General features: G+C 49.2%; 2 protein-coding genes across 4 annotated transcripts in view; both read left to right on the top strand.

The window, feature by feature from the left end:
* The first annotated feature begins 1847 nt into the window (after window positions 1-1847).
* LOC143833877 (uncharacterized) lies at window positions 1848-14908 on the top strand. 3 transcript variants are annotated; one of them, XM_077330105.1, is made up of 5 exons: window positions 1848-1982; window positions 4418-5338; window positions 6674-6794; window positions 7970-9490; window positions 10438-14908. In XM_077330105.1, exons 2-5 carry the CDS (start codon window positions 4637-4639, stop codon window positions 12747-12749), a joined length of 4656 nt encoding a protein of 1551 aa, XP_077186220.1. In that variant the 5' UTR covers window positions 1848-1982; window positions 4418-4636; the 3' UTR covers window positions 12750-14908. The 3 variants fall into 3 exon arrangements, with proteins under 3 accessions (XP_077186220.1, XP_077186218.1, XP_077186219.1); XM_077330103.1 differs by having other exon boundaries at window positions 10435-14908; XM_077330104.1 differs by having other exon boundaries at window positions 1855-1982; window positions 7973-9490; window positions 10435-14908.
* Window positions 1859-16241, top strand: part of LOC143834116 (uncharacterized) — a 34546-nt gene continuing 20163 nt past the window's right edge. The window contains exon 1 of the mRNA XM_077330717.1: window positions 1859-1966. The gene's annotated coding sequence lies outside the window, so the exon portion shown is untranslated. The remainder of the gene's footprint in view (window positions 1967-16241) is intronic.

Raw genomic sequence — 16241 nt, 5'->3', positions numbered from 1 at the left:
CCCTGGACTTAAGTTTTGTTTGGTTGTTTCTGACCCAACTGAATGTGTCTCCATGGAAAGCCATAGACAGTGTGGGAGAGGACAAAGGGAGAGAAGGTGTTGGAGGGCAGCTCCCAGGTCAAGATGGAGAGGCTTCCCATTCAAGGTGCATACCTACACACTTAGAGTGATACAAAAAAAAACAAAACAAAGAGTGATACAAAAAAAAAACAAAATCAGAGTCCAGTCAGGCACCTTTAAGACCCACAAAGATTTATTCAAGGCGTGAGCTTTCGAGTGCAAACACTCTTCCTCAGACCACACACACACACACCATGTCTGTGGCATGCCTAGAGTTTCCTACAATAAGGCCACAGAGACCACTTTCTGAAGCAGCCATTTTCTCCAGGTGACCAATTTCTGTCGGCTGGAGATCCAGTGTCAGCCCAGATCTCCAGTCGCCACCTGGAGGTTACCAACCAAAAAAGAAGGAACCTATCCAAGCCAATATTCTTGTTCTTTCAACATATATTCAATTTCAATACATTTTTTTAATATACATAAAGAATCAACCCTAACGGTTTCTAGATAATTTCCGTTTTCAGTGGTTGAGTCCTCCAATATAAGATTGTTGTATCAATAGTGAAGGTTAAGTCAGTGTGGAAAAATCCCACAGTATTTCCTTATATTAGTGCTTTAATAATATCAGTAGGCCATTGGCTCAAAGGTATCGGGGAGTGTTAGTCACAGAAGAAGATATTGAAAATGGAAATTATCCAGAAACCATAAGGTTTTGATTCTTTATGTATATTAAAAATTGTATTAAAATTGAATATATATTGTTAGCACAGGAATATTGCCTTGGATAGGTTCCTTGTTTTTCTGTTGTGAACCTTCCTTTTTTCGTGTTGCAATCCTATTGCCACTTGGAGGTTGCTCTCACATGCACTCACTTGTGAACATACATTGCAAGAAAAGGGACATATGGAAGAGCCGATGCGGGGGTCGTGATCAGAATGTAGGAGAGGACCTGAGAAACCCAAGTTCAAATCCCCACTCTGCCAATGGGACACCGTGAGCCAGTGGCACACTTTCGGCTTCGCCTACCTTGCAGAGCTGTTGTAAAGAGAAAATGCAGGAGAGGAGAATGACGTAAGCAGCCGTGGAGCCCTGTCATGCAGAAAAGCACGGTAAAAGAGACATGAATCAGTAGGCAACAAAGAAAAGATAGGCCGGACCGCATTATGCAAAACAAGGAGGGGCCTCAATGGGCTATAATGTCCTACAGCCCACCCCCAAAAAACTTTGTATCCAGAGGAATTGGATATTTCATGCTTGATTTGCTTGCTTCATTTACACCCACCCCGCTCCTCTCCCCACCAGTGGGGACTCAATGCCGCCCACCTCGCTCTCTTCAGTTTATCCACACAACAACCCAGGAAGGTAGGCCAAGCTGAGAATCTGCAATCGGATTGCGGTTGCCTGGAGAACTTCTGTGGCAGGGTGAGGAGTCCAACCTGGGCCTTAATCCGGGGAGACCTCCAGGCCCCATCTGGAGGTGGCAACAACCAGGAGAAAGGGAAGGCGACTGTAAGCCGCTTTGAGACTCCTTTGGGTAGAGAAAAGCGGCATATAAGAACCAACTCTTCTTCTTACCCCCATATGAATGTATATATTTGTCATCACATTTTGAAGACAGACCTGCTTTTGTTCTTGCCACCCAGCTTTTTCCTTCTCCCCCCCTCTCTCTCTGGGCTTGCTCCCACAAGGAGCCCACCAGCCCCTCTGCAGTCAGACTAGGCTGGGGGGGGGGTGGAATGATGGGGTGGCCAGGAATGGGTTAAGGCAACCGAGTCCTCAATCCCAGAGTGGCCACGTGGGAAGGCGAGCCCAAAGAAAGGCTCCTTCCTGGCCTTTTGCAGAAGGCGGCTTTTTGCATCCCCCTTTTCGCCTCTTGCAGCTTCTGGTGCTCCGGGATCGGCGGCAGGTGAGGCGGAGGGCAGGTGAGCCACAGGTGCGTGCGGGAGGAGGGAAGATCCTGCCCACCTGGCCGGGTTGCTTTGCCTCTCCTGGCCCCAGGATCGGGGTCCCCGTGGGAGGCTGGCCTCGAGGTCCGTAGACCGAGTTACTCTGTACGATTGCAAAAAGGCAACTAAGCTAAGCTATCGTGTTCAAAGGTGCCGTCTCAAATGCATTTATTTTTTTTCAAAAAAAGGTTGAGACCAGCGGGACCTTGAAGACCCACAAAGTTTAAGTCCAGTTAGACCAGGGGTAGTCAAACTGCGGCCCTCCAGATGTCCATGGACTACAATTCCCAGGAGCCCCTGCCAGCTGGCAGGGGCTCCTGGGAATTGTAGTCCATGGACATCTGGAGGGCCGCAGTTTGCCTACCCCTGAGTTAGATGCTTTCGTGTGCATAGCGGACTTCTTCAGTTACAAGGGGACAGTCATTCATTCGCTAATGACGATAAATGACAGCGTCAATAATAATGCTCAAGTGTTATAATAAAACAAACAGCCAGGGACATCTTCCTATAAAGCCGTAGCAATTGTGTTAAAATCTGTTGGTTAATACCGTGGGTTAAAATAAAATAAAGAAACATAATTCTATAACTTGCTGGTGGAGGGGCTAGTCCAGGCTCCTGTAATCTTAAAAGCCAAGCAGGCATATTGGGCAGTTTTTAAGAGTTATCTCAGGGTTCCTGCCTGAGAGCATTTCCATGAGCTTGGGCGTTCCCTGGCTAGCAGGGGAACAGAATATCCTCAGCCATTAGAAAGGGGGAGTGTGAATTGCCAGGAAGAGCTGGCTAGAATCAAGATGCATAAGAGCATGGGTGATAATAGCTGTGTTTGATCTGTGAAATGCCCTAAATACGCATACAAATGGAAGAAATAACAAATCGGAGAAGTAGTTTGGGTCTCAGGCTGCTCCAAGGTCAGCTCTGTGTACCGGCAGGGAGGAGGCTAGGCCTGTGCAGATGTTTGCTCCTTCAGCTATATTGGAACAGAATTTCTTAAATGCTACGGGTGTGTGTCTGTGTGTGTGATTTGAGTTGGCAGGAGGGGCTAACTAGAACCCACATGCATCATTACCCGAGCAATAAGTGCAGCTCAGTTCAGGTCTCTGGCAGTGCAATCCCACCTTTTGAAACATATGAAAAGAAACCAGCTTCGTACCACATCATATTTGTAATAATAAGCATACCCAAAAAACAACAACATGTATCCATTCAGGCCTGTTGCTTTGGAGCAGACCAGGTTTCCGTCTTTCTGACTGGTGTCTGACTTGAATAGGCCCTAGGTGCAGCTGTGCTCTGCCTTGGGATGTCTTCTCTTCTGTACAGGATTTTCTGGTCTCCCTAAATTTTGTTACATAGATTCACAGAAAGGGGTGCTCCTCCCTGCAGCTTCCGCCGTCCAATCCCTCAGGGAAAATTGCACCTTTTCTTCCTTATAAGGAATTCCCCAACTCTTTAAATCTCTCTAGTGGCTGTGGTTTTACACTAACACAATCGGTGGCCGGGGAGGAGCTTCAGGGACCTGAAGAAGTGAGCTGTGACACTCAAATGCTCCTCCCCAGCCACCCGTTGTGTGCGCCTTGCAAGTGCTCCTGGATTCTTGCTCCAGAATCCAGGAGGGTAGGCTGCAGTGGGTAGGCCGCAGTGAAAACTGCAAGCTGGATGCTAGGCCACAATTAACTATAGCTAATTAGTTAGATAGTTATGTCTCTCTTTCTTTGTGGTTTTGCCCAGTAAACTGACAGACAGATAGTCGTGCCTCAATTTCTTAAGAACGTAAGAGAAGCCATTTTGGATCAGGCCAATGGTCCATCCAGTCCAACACTCTGTGTCACACAGTGGCCGAAACCCAGTGGCCATCATTAGGTCCCCCAGTGCAGTGGTCCCCAACCTACTGGCCGCGGCCCGGTGCCGGGCAAGCTTGCGGCCCGGGAAGCTTCTTACTGCGGGAGGGCGGGGAGAGGGAATCAGGGCCGGGCCGCGCCCATGCAGGCCACGCCCGCGCATTTAGCATGCGCAATGTGCGGGCGTGGCCCGATGCCCTGCCAGTCCCCAGCCTCAGAAAGGTTGGGGACCACTGCCCCAGTGCACCCAGGGAGCGACCCTAGCAGAAGATTTCCTGCTGATGCTGAAAGAGTCTGAGAGCCCCAAAGAGCAGGTAAGGGGAGTGTTTCCTCTTGGTTGATGCAATCGGTTCAGAAGGTGAACTCCAGATGTCCTGCCACTGTTGCCCCCCCCCCATAGAGGCACCAAGAATACAGAGCATCACTGCCCCAAACATCTATAGCAGGGGTAGTCAAACTGCAGCCCTCCAGATGCCCATGGACTACAATTCCCATGAGCCTCTGCCAGCATTTGTCCAGTCAACTATTTCTCCAGGATGGCTTCCTTTTGTCTCCCTTTTTCCTCCTTGCCTGCAGAAATGTGGGGTGTTACCTGGAAGTCCCGTTGGATCCAGTGAGGCCCGTTGAAGAGCCCCATCTTGTTTGGGAGGCCCCACCTGCCTTGCTGGATGCGTCTCTCTTCTTGATGGAACTCCGGGGGGTTCTCTGAAAGAGCCGAGGATTTCCGCAAGGGTTGGTGACAAGGGGCTGAGCCTGTGCACCAAAGGGGGCGGGAACCGCCTCTTGGGGAAGGAAATGGCTGCGGCACAAGGGACAACAACGGTTCAAGAATCCCCAAATCAGGGGAATCCAATCAAAATGGAGGAAGAAGAGTCAGCAGGCTCCCGGCCAGAGGAAGAAATGGAAGAAGCAGACGCTCTCACAACGGAGAGGACCGGTGAACGGCAGCCGGAGGAGGAGCCGACCCAAAAGTGGGACGCCCAGCTACAGGAATTCCTGAAGACCCTTCAGGGTCCTGGTTCTAGAAGGGGTGGCCCACGCCTGCCTGAACAGAGGACATCTCCGGGGCCTTCTGACGGCCTGACAGAGCCTGGTGCATTGGGGGCTTCCCAGCCCCTGCCGAACCCAACTGGAGAAGCAAAGCAGAATCAGGAGGCCATGCGCTGTGGCAGGGCGAAGAAGAGAGTCCGAACTTTGGAAACCATCCGGGCGGGGATGTGGCAGTGGCGCTTCAGGACGCTCAGCTACCAAGAGGCGGAGGGTCCTCGGGAGACCTGCCGGCAGCTGCAGGAGCTGTGCTGCCAGTGGCTGAGGCCCAAGAGGCACAGCAAGGAGCAGATCCTGGACTTGCTGGCCCTGGAGCAGTTCTTGATTGTCCTGCCCCCAGAGATGCAGCGCTGGGTCAGCGAGAACAATCCGGAGGACTGCGCCCAAGCGGTGAGCCTGGCAGAGGAGTTCCTGAAAGCACAGCAAGGTGCCAAGGAGAGAGCACCACAGGTGAGAACAAGACCCACCCCAACCCCCAAATGAAGTTGTCCCACAAGAAGGCGAGGCTCCCTCCCTGGTGAAACAGACAAAACCGCAATAATAAAGTATAAAACCAGACCAGTGGCACCTTTACGACCAGCAACATTTTTCTGGTTTGTCAGTCTTTAATATGCCACTGAACTCGAACTTTGTTCTGTTGTTTAGAATATCAGAGCAATCAGTAGAGGTGTTTGTGCAATAGGTTTGGATGGGCCACGCTACTTGGATCTTAGAATCATAGAATAATAAGAGTTGGAAGGGATCTCATGGGTCATCTAGTCCAACCCCCTGCACTCTGATCAGACTGCAGCCGCTGAGTAAAGATTGGCCTGGTTAGAACTCCGTCAGGAGACCCCCCCCCAGGGAAGCCCAAAGTTTCCGTGCAGAGGCAGGCCAGGGGAAACCAACTCTGGATGCCTCCTGCCCTGACAACCCCCTGCGCTCACCATATCGGCTGTGACTGGATGGTGCTTTCCATCACCGCCAGAATAAAAGCCCTGTTGCCCAGGGTGGCTGGGAAATGGCACTGATTTAAAATGCCCATGCGGGAAACTCCTTGTTAATCCAGATCCTGCCAAACAAAGAACCCACACAAGGCTTAAAGTGACACGTGAAGCTGGCTTATACTGATTCATTCATCAGTCGGTATCGTCTGCTCTGACGGGCAGAGGCTCTCCAGGGTTCCAGGTCTTTCCCATCACCTCCTGCCTGGTCCTTTTAACTGGAGATGCCGGGAATTGAACCTGAGGCTTTACCAGCTTGCAATCCCCTTCCCTTTCCTCCCCCCACAACAGACACCCTGTGAGGGAGGTGAGGTTGAGAGAGCCCTGAGATTCCTGAAGAAGAAGAAGATTTGGTTCTTATATGCCACTTTTCTCTACCCAAAGGAGGCTCAAAGCGGCTTACATTCGCCTTCCCTTTCCTCTCCCCACAACAGACCCCCTGTGAGGTGGGGGAGGCTGAGAGACCCCTGATATTCCTGCTCAGTCAGAACAGCTTTATGAGGGTTGTGGCGAGCCCAAGGTCGCCCAGCTGGTTGCATGTGGGGAAGCGCTGAATCAAACTGGGCTTGCCAGATTAGAAGTCCGCACTCCTAACCACTACACCAAGCCACATTCTATAGGGACATCCTATAAACAAGGAAATCAGATTGGACTGTATCAGGCCAGAACTGACCAAGCAAAAGAATTGAATTCGTACTGCTGTGTACCTTGGAATTTACTGTAAGTCTCCCCCACTTGGTCCACGCAGCTCATTGTCTGCCTCCTGATTTCATTTTTAATTGTTCCCCCATTGCATATTAAGGGTTCATCAGAAGACCTGTTTGTAAATCCACCCGAGACCTGCAAGGAATTGCCAGGAGCAGCGAAGGGTCCGTGTTTCTCCGAAGCCAGACAGTGCGTTGATGGAAGCACAAATTTTTCAGGTAAGGCTGACCAGGCAGGGCCGGTCTTCATGAATTCCTGAAGTTGTTCCAGCTTCAGCCATCCTGCTCCTTTGAACGGAATGGGCCCTCTTCCAGGTCTGTGGACAACGGTAGCAGTTTCATATTTCTAAAATGGCCCAGAAAGGGGTTGAGTTTATTTTTATTTATTGGATTTATAGCTCTTGAAAACCGGCTTGCGGCGGGTCACGCAAAAAGAAAATCCATACAATAAAATCCAATTAAAAAAAACCCAGTTACTACAATGCACAAAAATATTGACAGATGGGCCCTCCTTAAAACAGGAAGGCCCTTTTGAGGGCAGCATTGGGCAGGAGAGGACCCAAGATGTTCGGCACCAAGATGTTCAGGCACCAATGCCAGGGGTGACCCGTACCACCTGCTCTAGCACGGACCCCGACCATAAACCTGGCGGAAGAGCTCCGTTTTGCAGCCCCTGTGGAACTGTGACAGCTCTGTCAGGGCCCTCATTGCAGAGCTGAAAACATCCTCTCAGTCCCAGAGCCAGGAGGCAACCTCAGGAGAAAGCTTCAGTCCCCCCCCCCCCTGCCCTGTTGTTGGCCCTCCAGAGGAACTGCTTGGCCTGTGAGTGAGGCAGGATGCTGGACTAGATGGACCGCTGGTCTGATCCAGCAGGGCTCTTCTGAGGTTCAGCACTGGGAGACCTCCTAGTTCAGCACTGGGAGCCAGTTTGGTGTAGTGGTTAGGAGTGCGGACTTCTAATCTGGCACAACAGGTTCGATTCTGCGCTCCCCCACATGCAGCCAGCTGGGTAACCTTGGGCTCCCCACAGTTCCCGCATAAAGCTGTTCTGACTGAGCAGGAATATCAGGGCTTTCTCAGCCTCACCTCCCTCACAGGGTGTCTGTTGTGGGGAGGGGAAAGGGAAGGCGACTGTAAGCTGCTTTGAGACTCCTTCGGGTAGAGAAAAGCGGCATATAAGAACCAACTCCTTCTCCTCCTCCTCCTCCTCCTCCCCTTGCCTCCAAATGATGCCGGAACTTTGTCACGCTCAGAATCCTGAACACTGTTTCACCCTTTTCAAGTGGTCGGTGTTCCATCCATCCATCTTTTGACCATCGGCGACGAGTTGATTTTGGCCAGTTGTGCTGTCTCAGGTAGCATCACCTAAACTGGATCCTCCCCTTTTCCTCCAGCAGGCGATGAGTGGCTGAGCGAAACCGAGGAGGACCTGAAGCCCTTCTTGGAAATCCCTGAGGAGGAGGAGCCACAGGAGATGCTGCCGGAAGCAGCCAAAGAGAACCATTCCCCGTGCGGTAGAAAAGGGGACGAGAACTCCAGCAGGGCACAGAGCCCGGACGGAAAGAACCACGAGACGGAGACCGCGGGGCCTGTTCTTTCTGCAGCTACTGACCCAATTCTCAGCGAGGCCACGGCCCTGCCGCGGGTGAACAGCATGCAGAGTTCAGCAACCAAGGAAAGCCCAAGCCCGCACCTTTTGCCCTGTGAGCCAAGCCAGACAGGAGGAAAAACTTACACGTGCTGGCATTGTGGCCAGAACTTTTGGAGCAGCTCTGAACTTTTGTCCCACGAGAGAAACCACGTCGGGGAGAAACTGTATAAATGTGCCCATTGTGGAGAAAGTGAGAGGATCTACATAGGGCAAAAGCCCCACAAATGCCCCCACTGTGGGAATACCTTTGGGGGCGACTTGCCAGAGGGGTTCCACGCTGCAGAGACGCCTTACAAGGGCCTTGCGGAGGGGGAGAACATCAGGAGCGTCTCAGGTCTCAAAACCTACCAGAGAGACCCCAGGGCTGAGAAGCCGTACAGATGCGCGCAGTGCGGGGAATCTTTCCATAAGAAGTCAGGCCTTAAGCGCCACGAGAGAATCCACTGCGCTCTTTTCTCGTACTGCGGGGAAAGCGTCGGCCAGAATCCGGGCCTCGTCGAACACGGGCAGCCCCCCTTGGCGGAGGCTTTTGTGTGCTTTGCCTGCGGGAAGGCTTTCAGCGTCAGTGCAGAGTTGGCCGCACATATCCAGACCCACAAAGAGAAGCCTCTGGACTGTGCGGTCTGTGGGAGGAAGTTCCGGACCAGTTTGCTGCTTACCGAACACCAGAAAGGCCACACGGCAGGGAAGCAGCATAAATGCTTAGTCTGCGGGAAAAACTTCAAGTGTCTGAAATACCTTAAATCCCACGCAAAGACCCATTCAGGAGAGACGCCCTACAAATGTTCCTTCTGCGAGAAACGTTTCCGCAGGAACTACGGCCTGATGCTGCACGAGAGGATCCACACGGGAGAGAAGCCCTACCGATGCTCGGACTGTGGGGAAACATTTCCGAAGAGGTCAGACTTCCTCGCGCACGTGAAAAAGAGCCACGCTGGGCAGAAAGCTTACAGATGTTGCCACTGTGGGGAGAGCTGCTGCTCTAGCCATGACCTTCTTCGACATCAGAAAATCCACACCGGAGAGGAACCTGGTACGTGCTCCCAATCCGGGAGGACCTTCTTGCAGTGGTCAGACCCGACCGATCAAGCCGGAGAGAAGGGCTCCGAATGTTCAGAGTGCTTGCGGATTCGCTCCCTGAGCTCCAGTCGCGCGGCACAGGGGAGAAAGCGCGTGCAGGAAAAGCCGTTCGAGCGCGAGCAAACCCATGCAGCAAAGACAGCAGTTGCCAAGAAGGAGCAGAGAAGCAATGCTGGTGTTTTGGGTAAGCACTCGCCTGTCCCCAAATATTGCACGTTCAAAGAGCTTGGGATTTTTGTTCTGATTTATTCACAAGACTTTGACCCTGCCACCCCTTGCTCTCCCCCACCCACCCCCCGAAGGGCATACAAATTAAAATCCTAATGGAATTAAAAGCAACCCACTTCTAACTTGGGCTGCTTCTCAGGGAGTAATACAACAATTATGTGGCACATTGAAAAGGGCGTTCAGGGGTTACAAGCACTTTGCCCCCTTATAGGGGGCCTGACATCAGCCCTGTAAGACAGGGGTAGTCAACCTGTGGTCCTCGAGATGTTCATGGACTACAGTTCCCATGAGCCCATGCCAGCATCTGCTGGCAGGGGCTCATGAGAACTGTAGTCCATGAACATCTCGAGGACCACAGGTTGACTACCCCTGCTGTAAGATCCTCCCTCATTTTCCGCACATTATAGACTGATCAAGATGAGTTGCTGAGTTAGTCTGTCTGCAGCTGTAGAAAAAAAAAAAGCAGGAATCCAGGAGGACCTTAAAGACTTGCAAAATTGGTAACAGGAAATATGTTTCTGTGTATCTCTGAAGCAGTGAGCAGTGACTTGCCAAAGCTCGTATCTGCCGTAAGCATATTCTGCTTGATTGCCCTGGGGGTTTCTTGAAGCCTGAAGAATGTTTCAGGGGTTTCTCAAAGTTAACAAAAGTTGAGAAAGGCTGTTCTAGAATCTTGTCTTAAGCTTGCTAGCTCTTCTCTGTGGCAGGCCTGCAAAGGTGCAGACCCGTGTGGGGTATGCACTGAAACCACAAAGACAAACACAACATGTTCCCATTTGGGGAGGGCAGTATATAAATATCAACGAATAAATAAATAAATTATTGTGGCCAGGATGCCAATCACAGTATCGTTCCCTTATCTCAAGTAGCATCAAACAAATTTACCTTTTTTCCACCCAGCAGGTGACGGGTGGCTGAGTGAAACCGAGGAGGAGCTGATGTCTTTCTTGGAAAGCCCTGAGGTAGAGCAACCTCAGGAGATGCCGTCGGATACAGCCGAGGAGAACGATTCCCCATGTGGTAGGAAAGGTCATGAGAATGGAGACAGGACAGAGAATCAGACTGAATATAACCATGAGATGGAGGGCCTGGAGCCTGTTCTTTCTGAACGCCTTGACCGAGGTCTCCGTGAAGACACAGCCTCACATGAGGTAAACAGCATGAAACGTGAGGGACATGAGGGAAACCATGGTCCAAGCCCGCGCCTTTCGACTTGTGAGAGAAGCCACGTGGGAAAGAATACTTACAAATGCTGGCGTTGTGGCCAAAGCTTTGGTAGCAGCTCGCATCTTGGGTTCCACGAGAAATCCCACATGGGGGAAAGACCGCATCAATGTGTCCACTGTGGAGAAAGCAAGAAGGAAAAGCCCCATAAATGCTCACGCTCTGTGAATATCTTTGGGGGGAACTCGCAAGAGGGAACGCGCATTACACAGAATCCTTACAAGTGCGATGTGTGTGGGGATCACTTCAAAAATGACCACGGTCTCAGAATCCACCAGGCAGTCCACAGGGGCAAGAAAGACTACAAATGCTCTTTCTGCGGGAAAAGTTTTCGCTGGCGCTCTCTTCTGGTGGCGCACGAAAGGATCCACACAGGAGGGAAGCCCTGCAGAGGCGCAGACTTTGGAAGTAACTTTGGCAGAAATTTGCAAGAGGGAACTCACACTACGGAGAAATCTGACAGGTGTGCTGTGTGTGGCAATCACTTCAAGAATGACCTCGGCCTCAGAATCCACCAGCGAGTCCACAAGGGCAAGAAACGGTACAGATGCTCCTACTGTGGGAAAGGTTTCCACCAGCACTCTCTTCTAGTGGGGCATGAGAGAGTCCACACAGGAGAGAAGCCCAGTTGCTCAAACTCTGGGAAGATTTTTGCGGGGGACTCGCAAGAGAGAACGCACACTACGGAGAAATACACATACAGGTGTGCTGTGTGTGGGGATCACTTCAAGAATGACCTCGGCCTCAGAATCCACCAGCGAATTCACATGGGCAAGAAACAGCACAGATGCTCCTACTGCAGCAAAAGCTTCCGCCGGCACACGGTCCTCGTGGTGCATGAGAGAATCCACATGGGAGAGAGGCCCTACAGAGCCCCACAATTCGGGAGCACCTTTGCGGGCAACTCTCGAGAGGGAATCCACACTTTGGAGGATCCTTACAAGTGTCTTGCGTGTGGGAATAACTTCAAAAACAGCCACGGCCTGAAAATCCACCAGCGAGTCCACAGGGGCAAGAAAGAATACAAATGTTCCTCCTGTGGGAAAAGTTTTCGCTGGCCCTCTCTTCTGGTGGCGCACGAGAGAATCCACACAGGAGAGAAGCCCTACAGAGGCTCAGGCTTTGGAAGTAACTTTGGCCGAAATTCGCAAGAGGGAACTCACGCTACGGGGAAACCTTACAGGTGTGCTGTGTGTGGCGATCACTTCAAGAACGACCACGGACTCAGAATCCACCAGCGAGTCCACAAGGGCAAGACACAGTACAGATGCTCTTACTGTGGCAAAGGTTTCCGCTGGCGCTCTCTTATGGTGATACATGAGAGAATACATACGCGGGAGAAGCCCTACGCCTCCTCGGATTTTGGGAATACCTTTAAGGGGAACTCGCGGCTGGGAATCCACCCTACGAGGAAGCCATACCAGTGCACTGTATGTGGGGACAACTTCAAAAACGACCACGGGCTCAGAATCCACCAGCGAGTCCACAGGGGCAAGAAACAGTATAAATGCTCCTACTGCAACAAAATTTTCCACTGGCGCTCTCTTCTGGTGGCGCATGAGAGAATCCACACGGGAGAGAAGCCCTCCAGAGGCTCAGGCCTTCAGAACGACCTTGGCGGGAACCCGCAAGAGGGAATTTCCCCTCTGGAGAAGCCTTACAAGTGTGATCTCTGTGGGGATGGCTTCAAGAATGACCATGGTCTCAAAGTCCACCAGGCAGTCCACAGGGGCAAGAAACAGTATAAATGCTCCTACTGCGGCAAAAGTTTTCGCTGGCGCTCTCTTTTGGAGGCGCATGTGAGAATCCACACACAAGAGGAACCCTACAGGTGCTCTGACTTCGAGAATACCTTTGGGGGGAACTCGCAAGAGGGGACTCACACTACAGAGAAACCTTACAGGTGTGCTGTGTGTGGCAATATCTTCAAAAACGACCACGGGCTCAGAATCCACCAGCGAGTCCACAAGGGCAAGAAACAATACAAGTGATCCGACTCTGATAAAAATTTCTGCCAGCGCCCTCCTCTGGTGAGAATCCACACAGGGGAGATGCTTGCAGATGTTCAGACTCTGGGAGAGCATTTCCCCAGAGGTCAAACTTTCTTGTTCATATGAGAAGAAAAGTCCACACTGGGCAGAAACCTTAGAAACCTTCCGACTGTGGAATAAGACTGTCCTCCAATTATGGTCTTCCTTGACATCAGAAAATCCATGCAAGAGAGGAACCTTTTATGTGCTCCAAATGTGGAAGCACCTTCTGGCAGCAGTCGGGCCCGACTGAACAAGCTGGAGAGAAGTCCTGGAAAAGGTCAGAGTGCTTGAGAAGCCAAGACCTGAGCGCCAATCAGGTGCCACATGGAGGAGAAGCCATTTGAGTGCTTGGTCTGCAGGAAGCATTTTCACTATAGTTTGGAAGTCCTTGTCCACCAGACGGTCCATAGAAGTATTCAGCCACTTCTATGCTCACACTAGAAGAGCATGCTCACACTCACAAGAGCCTCTTGTGGCGCAGAGTGGTAAGGCAGCTGTCTGAAAGCTTTGCCCATGAGGCTGGGAGTTCAATCCCAGCAGCTGGCTCAAGGTTGACTCAGCCTTCCATCCTTCCGAGGTCGGTAAAATGAGTACCCAGCTTGCTTGCTGGGGGGTAAACGGTCATGACTGGGGAAGGCACTGGCAAACCACCCCGTATTGAGTCTGCCATGAAAACGCTGGAGGGCGTCACCCCAAGGGTCAGACATGACCTGGTGCTTGCACAGGGGATACCTTTACCTTTACCTATGCTCACACTGTGGTTGAAACATTGGGAGAATGGCCACATTCCAGAAACTCTACAAATGTTAGGATTATGAGAAGAGGTAGATACGGTGCTCCATCTCAAGGAAACTTGGAACTGCACTTGTTAATGTTGATACCTTGACACTCGAACCATTGTGGGCTAGTTAGTCACTTGGATGACCTCAGGCCAGTCTCTCATGAATATTATTATGAGAATGAGATGAAGGAGTGGGGGTTCACATATTCCAAGAGAAGCTTTGGGTTAAGTTAGCTCATTTTCCTGTCTGCTTCTCCTTGGGACAGATATCCATGTTTTGCTTATGATTCTCTCTAAAGCAATGGCTCTCAAAACAGTAAGCAGATGTGTTAGAGAGGGGGGGAAATAAAGCTATTAGATCTGGAAGGTATCTGGGGGACACATAATCCAAATGAAAGAGATTACACCTTTTGTTCTGATAGACATCAGTCATATTTGAAAATGAATGGGTTTCTAAAACCTTCACTTCGATAATACCAAAAATATTTGCAGATAGACCTGATAGACGTGTTCCAGAAATGTAAAGAAGATTTGACAAAATCTTTTGATTTTAGTAACAAGAACCATGTTACAGCAGTGATGTTTTGGGAAACCAGCAAAGCTTATAACAGAGGAACTGTTTAAGGGACTATCCAAATTAATAATATGGATATTTTGAAACAAGAATAAAATCTTTGGGAGAAAATATATTTTAATAACTGAAATTCTACCCTATAAAGATAACTGTAATTCCCTCCATCTAACTACTTTTTCTCATTAAAATCTCATAGTTTTCCTTGAATAATGACAACAGTTAAACAATTCCTATGTATTTGAATTTGTTTACCATTTGAAATCCTGTCAAATCTCCAAAAAATTATTTTAATGTACAAATTTTGACTATCATTTTGGATTTATCCTTATTTACCTTTAACATCGATGTCAGCCCTAATTTCAGTATTAAATTGTGTACATTTTAGTCAAGATCATCTAAAATGATCAGTTGGTCACCTTGAGCAGCTTTTAAGTTCCTCATTTCTTGTCTTCAACCCCTTTATCGTCATTTCTGATATCTTTCAACAAAATTTCATTATAAATAATAATGAAGAAAGAGGGTAGTCCTGTCTAAACCTCCTCTGTATCCTTAGTTAATTCCCCATTTATTATCAGTCTCACAAAATTAGTTTTATATGCTTCATTAAGTCATGGTAAAAACATCTTTCTGCAATCCATCATATTTAGTCTCTTACATAACATTCCAATCAAGAGAATCAAATGCTTTCTCCAGATCTAAAAAGCACAAGGCTAGCTGTTTATCGGGGAGATTTTGATAATACATTTGACAACACATAATATATGTAAGCAACACAGGATGCCAGAGTTAACTCTTGGTTTTACAATATAAAAGGGTTTGCTGTAAATTTACATCTCTCCCTCCCCCCTTCTTTTTGCTGATCACTGGGTTATCTAAATAGTATTTTAAGATTTATAAACTGTTCTCTTTGTTATGTTTCCTTTTTTCTTTCTTTTTGTAAAACAAGTCAGTAGACTGTAAAGGCAATGGGAAGTCTTTTCTCCTTTTTGTAATTTTTTTTTTTACCACAATTGTTCTGTATACTGTTTTATATGATTCTTTTTTTGTAAGTTTGCTTAAACTTAAATAAAACGTTTTTTTTAAAAAAAAACCAAACATTAGATATTATCTTAAATGTAATTGATGTTTTAGAATCATACAATCATAGAATCATAGAGTTGGAAGGGGCCATACAGGCCATCTAGTCCAACCCCCTGCTCAACGCAGGGTCAGCCCTAAGCATCCTAAAGCATCCAAGAAAAATGTGTATTCTCTATGGGAGAGCTATTCTAAAGAATAAAATCCTGGTAGCTTCTCTCCGTTGTAGGCCTGCTATAGTGCAGTCCCTTGTGGGACTGCACAGAAACCATGAAGATGCAATTCGTCATGTTTTCAATATGCATCAGTAACATTTGAAACAAAATATTCAAATGGGTGTTGGTCTGAAGTAGCACAATAAAATCAGAGTCCAGGGGCACCTTTAAGACCAACAAAGATTTATTCAGGGCGTGAGCTTTCGAGGGCAAGCACTCTGAGGAAGCACTCTGAATAAACCTTGGTTGGTCTTAAAAGTGCTACCGGACTCTGATTTTATTTGATACAAAAGGCTCAGTTTAGGTAAAATGTTCCTAATCCCCACGCTCTATACTTCTGGCCCTTCATGTCTCCTTAAACTAGCTGAGGTCTAATTTTATCATGTCTCCTACACAGAAGGAGGAGCCAGCCCAAAGGAATGACCTCTCCGTGGACTACAATTCCCATGAGCCCCTGCCAGCATTTGCTGGCAGGGGCTCATGGGAATTGTAGTCCATGAACATCTGGAGGACGACAGGTTGACTATCCCCGCTCTACAGAATAAAAGTGGTCCGTCTTCAATGTGCCCCTAAGAACCTTGAAAGGACCTTTAAAGCCTGTCTCAGTGAGGCTCCCTGCAACAGACAGCTACCAGGGCCAATGAGAATGTGGGGAAAGGAGAGTCAGCCAATCGGAGGGAGAGTCCTCTAAGGCCCGGCCCTTTGGATTCCTTGCCAAAGATTTTAATGTTGGATGAAATAGCTGGAGGAGGGAGAAGAGCAACTCTAGCGTTGGCCTCTGAGAGCCATTGTGGGGTAACAGT

This window comes from Paroedura picta, chromosome 3, assembly GCF_049243985.1.
Source record: "Paroedura picta isolate Pp20150507F chromosome 3, Ppicta_v3.0, whole genome shotgun sequence".
In the NCBI taxonomy this organism is placed as follows: Eukaryota; Metazoa; Chordata; class Lepidosauria; order Squamata; family Gekkonidae; genus Paroedura; species Paroedura picta.
Note: the sequence above shows the minus strand (reverse complement) of the source record. Positions and strands in the feature narration are given on the sequence as shown.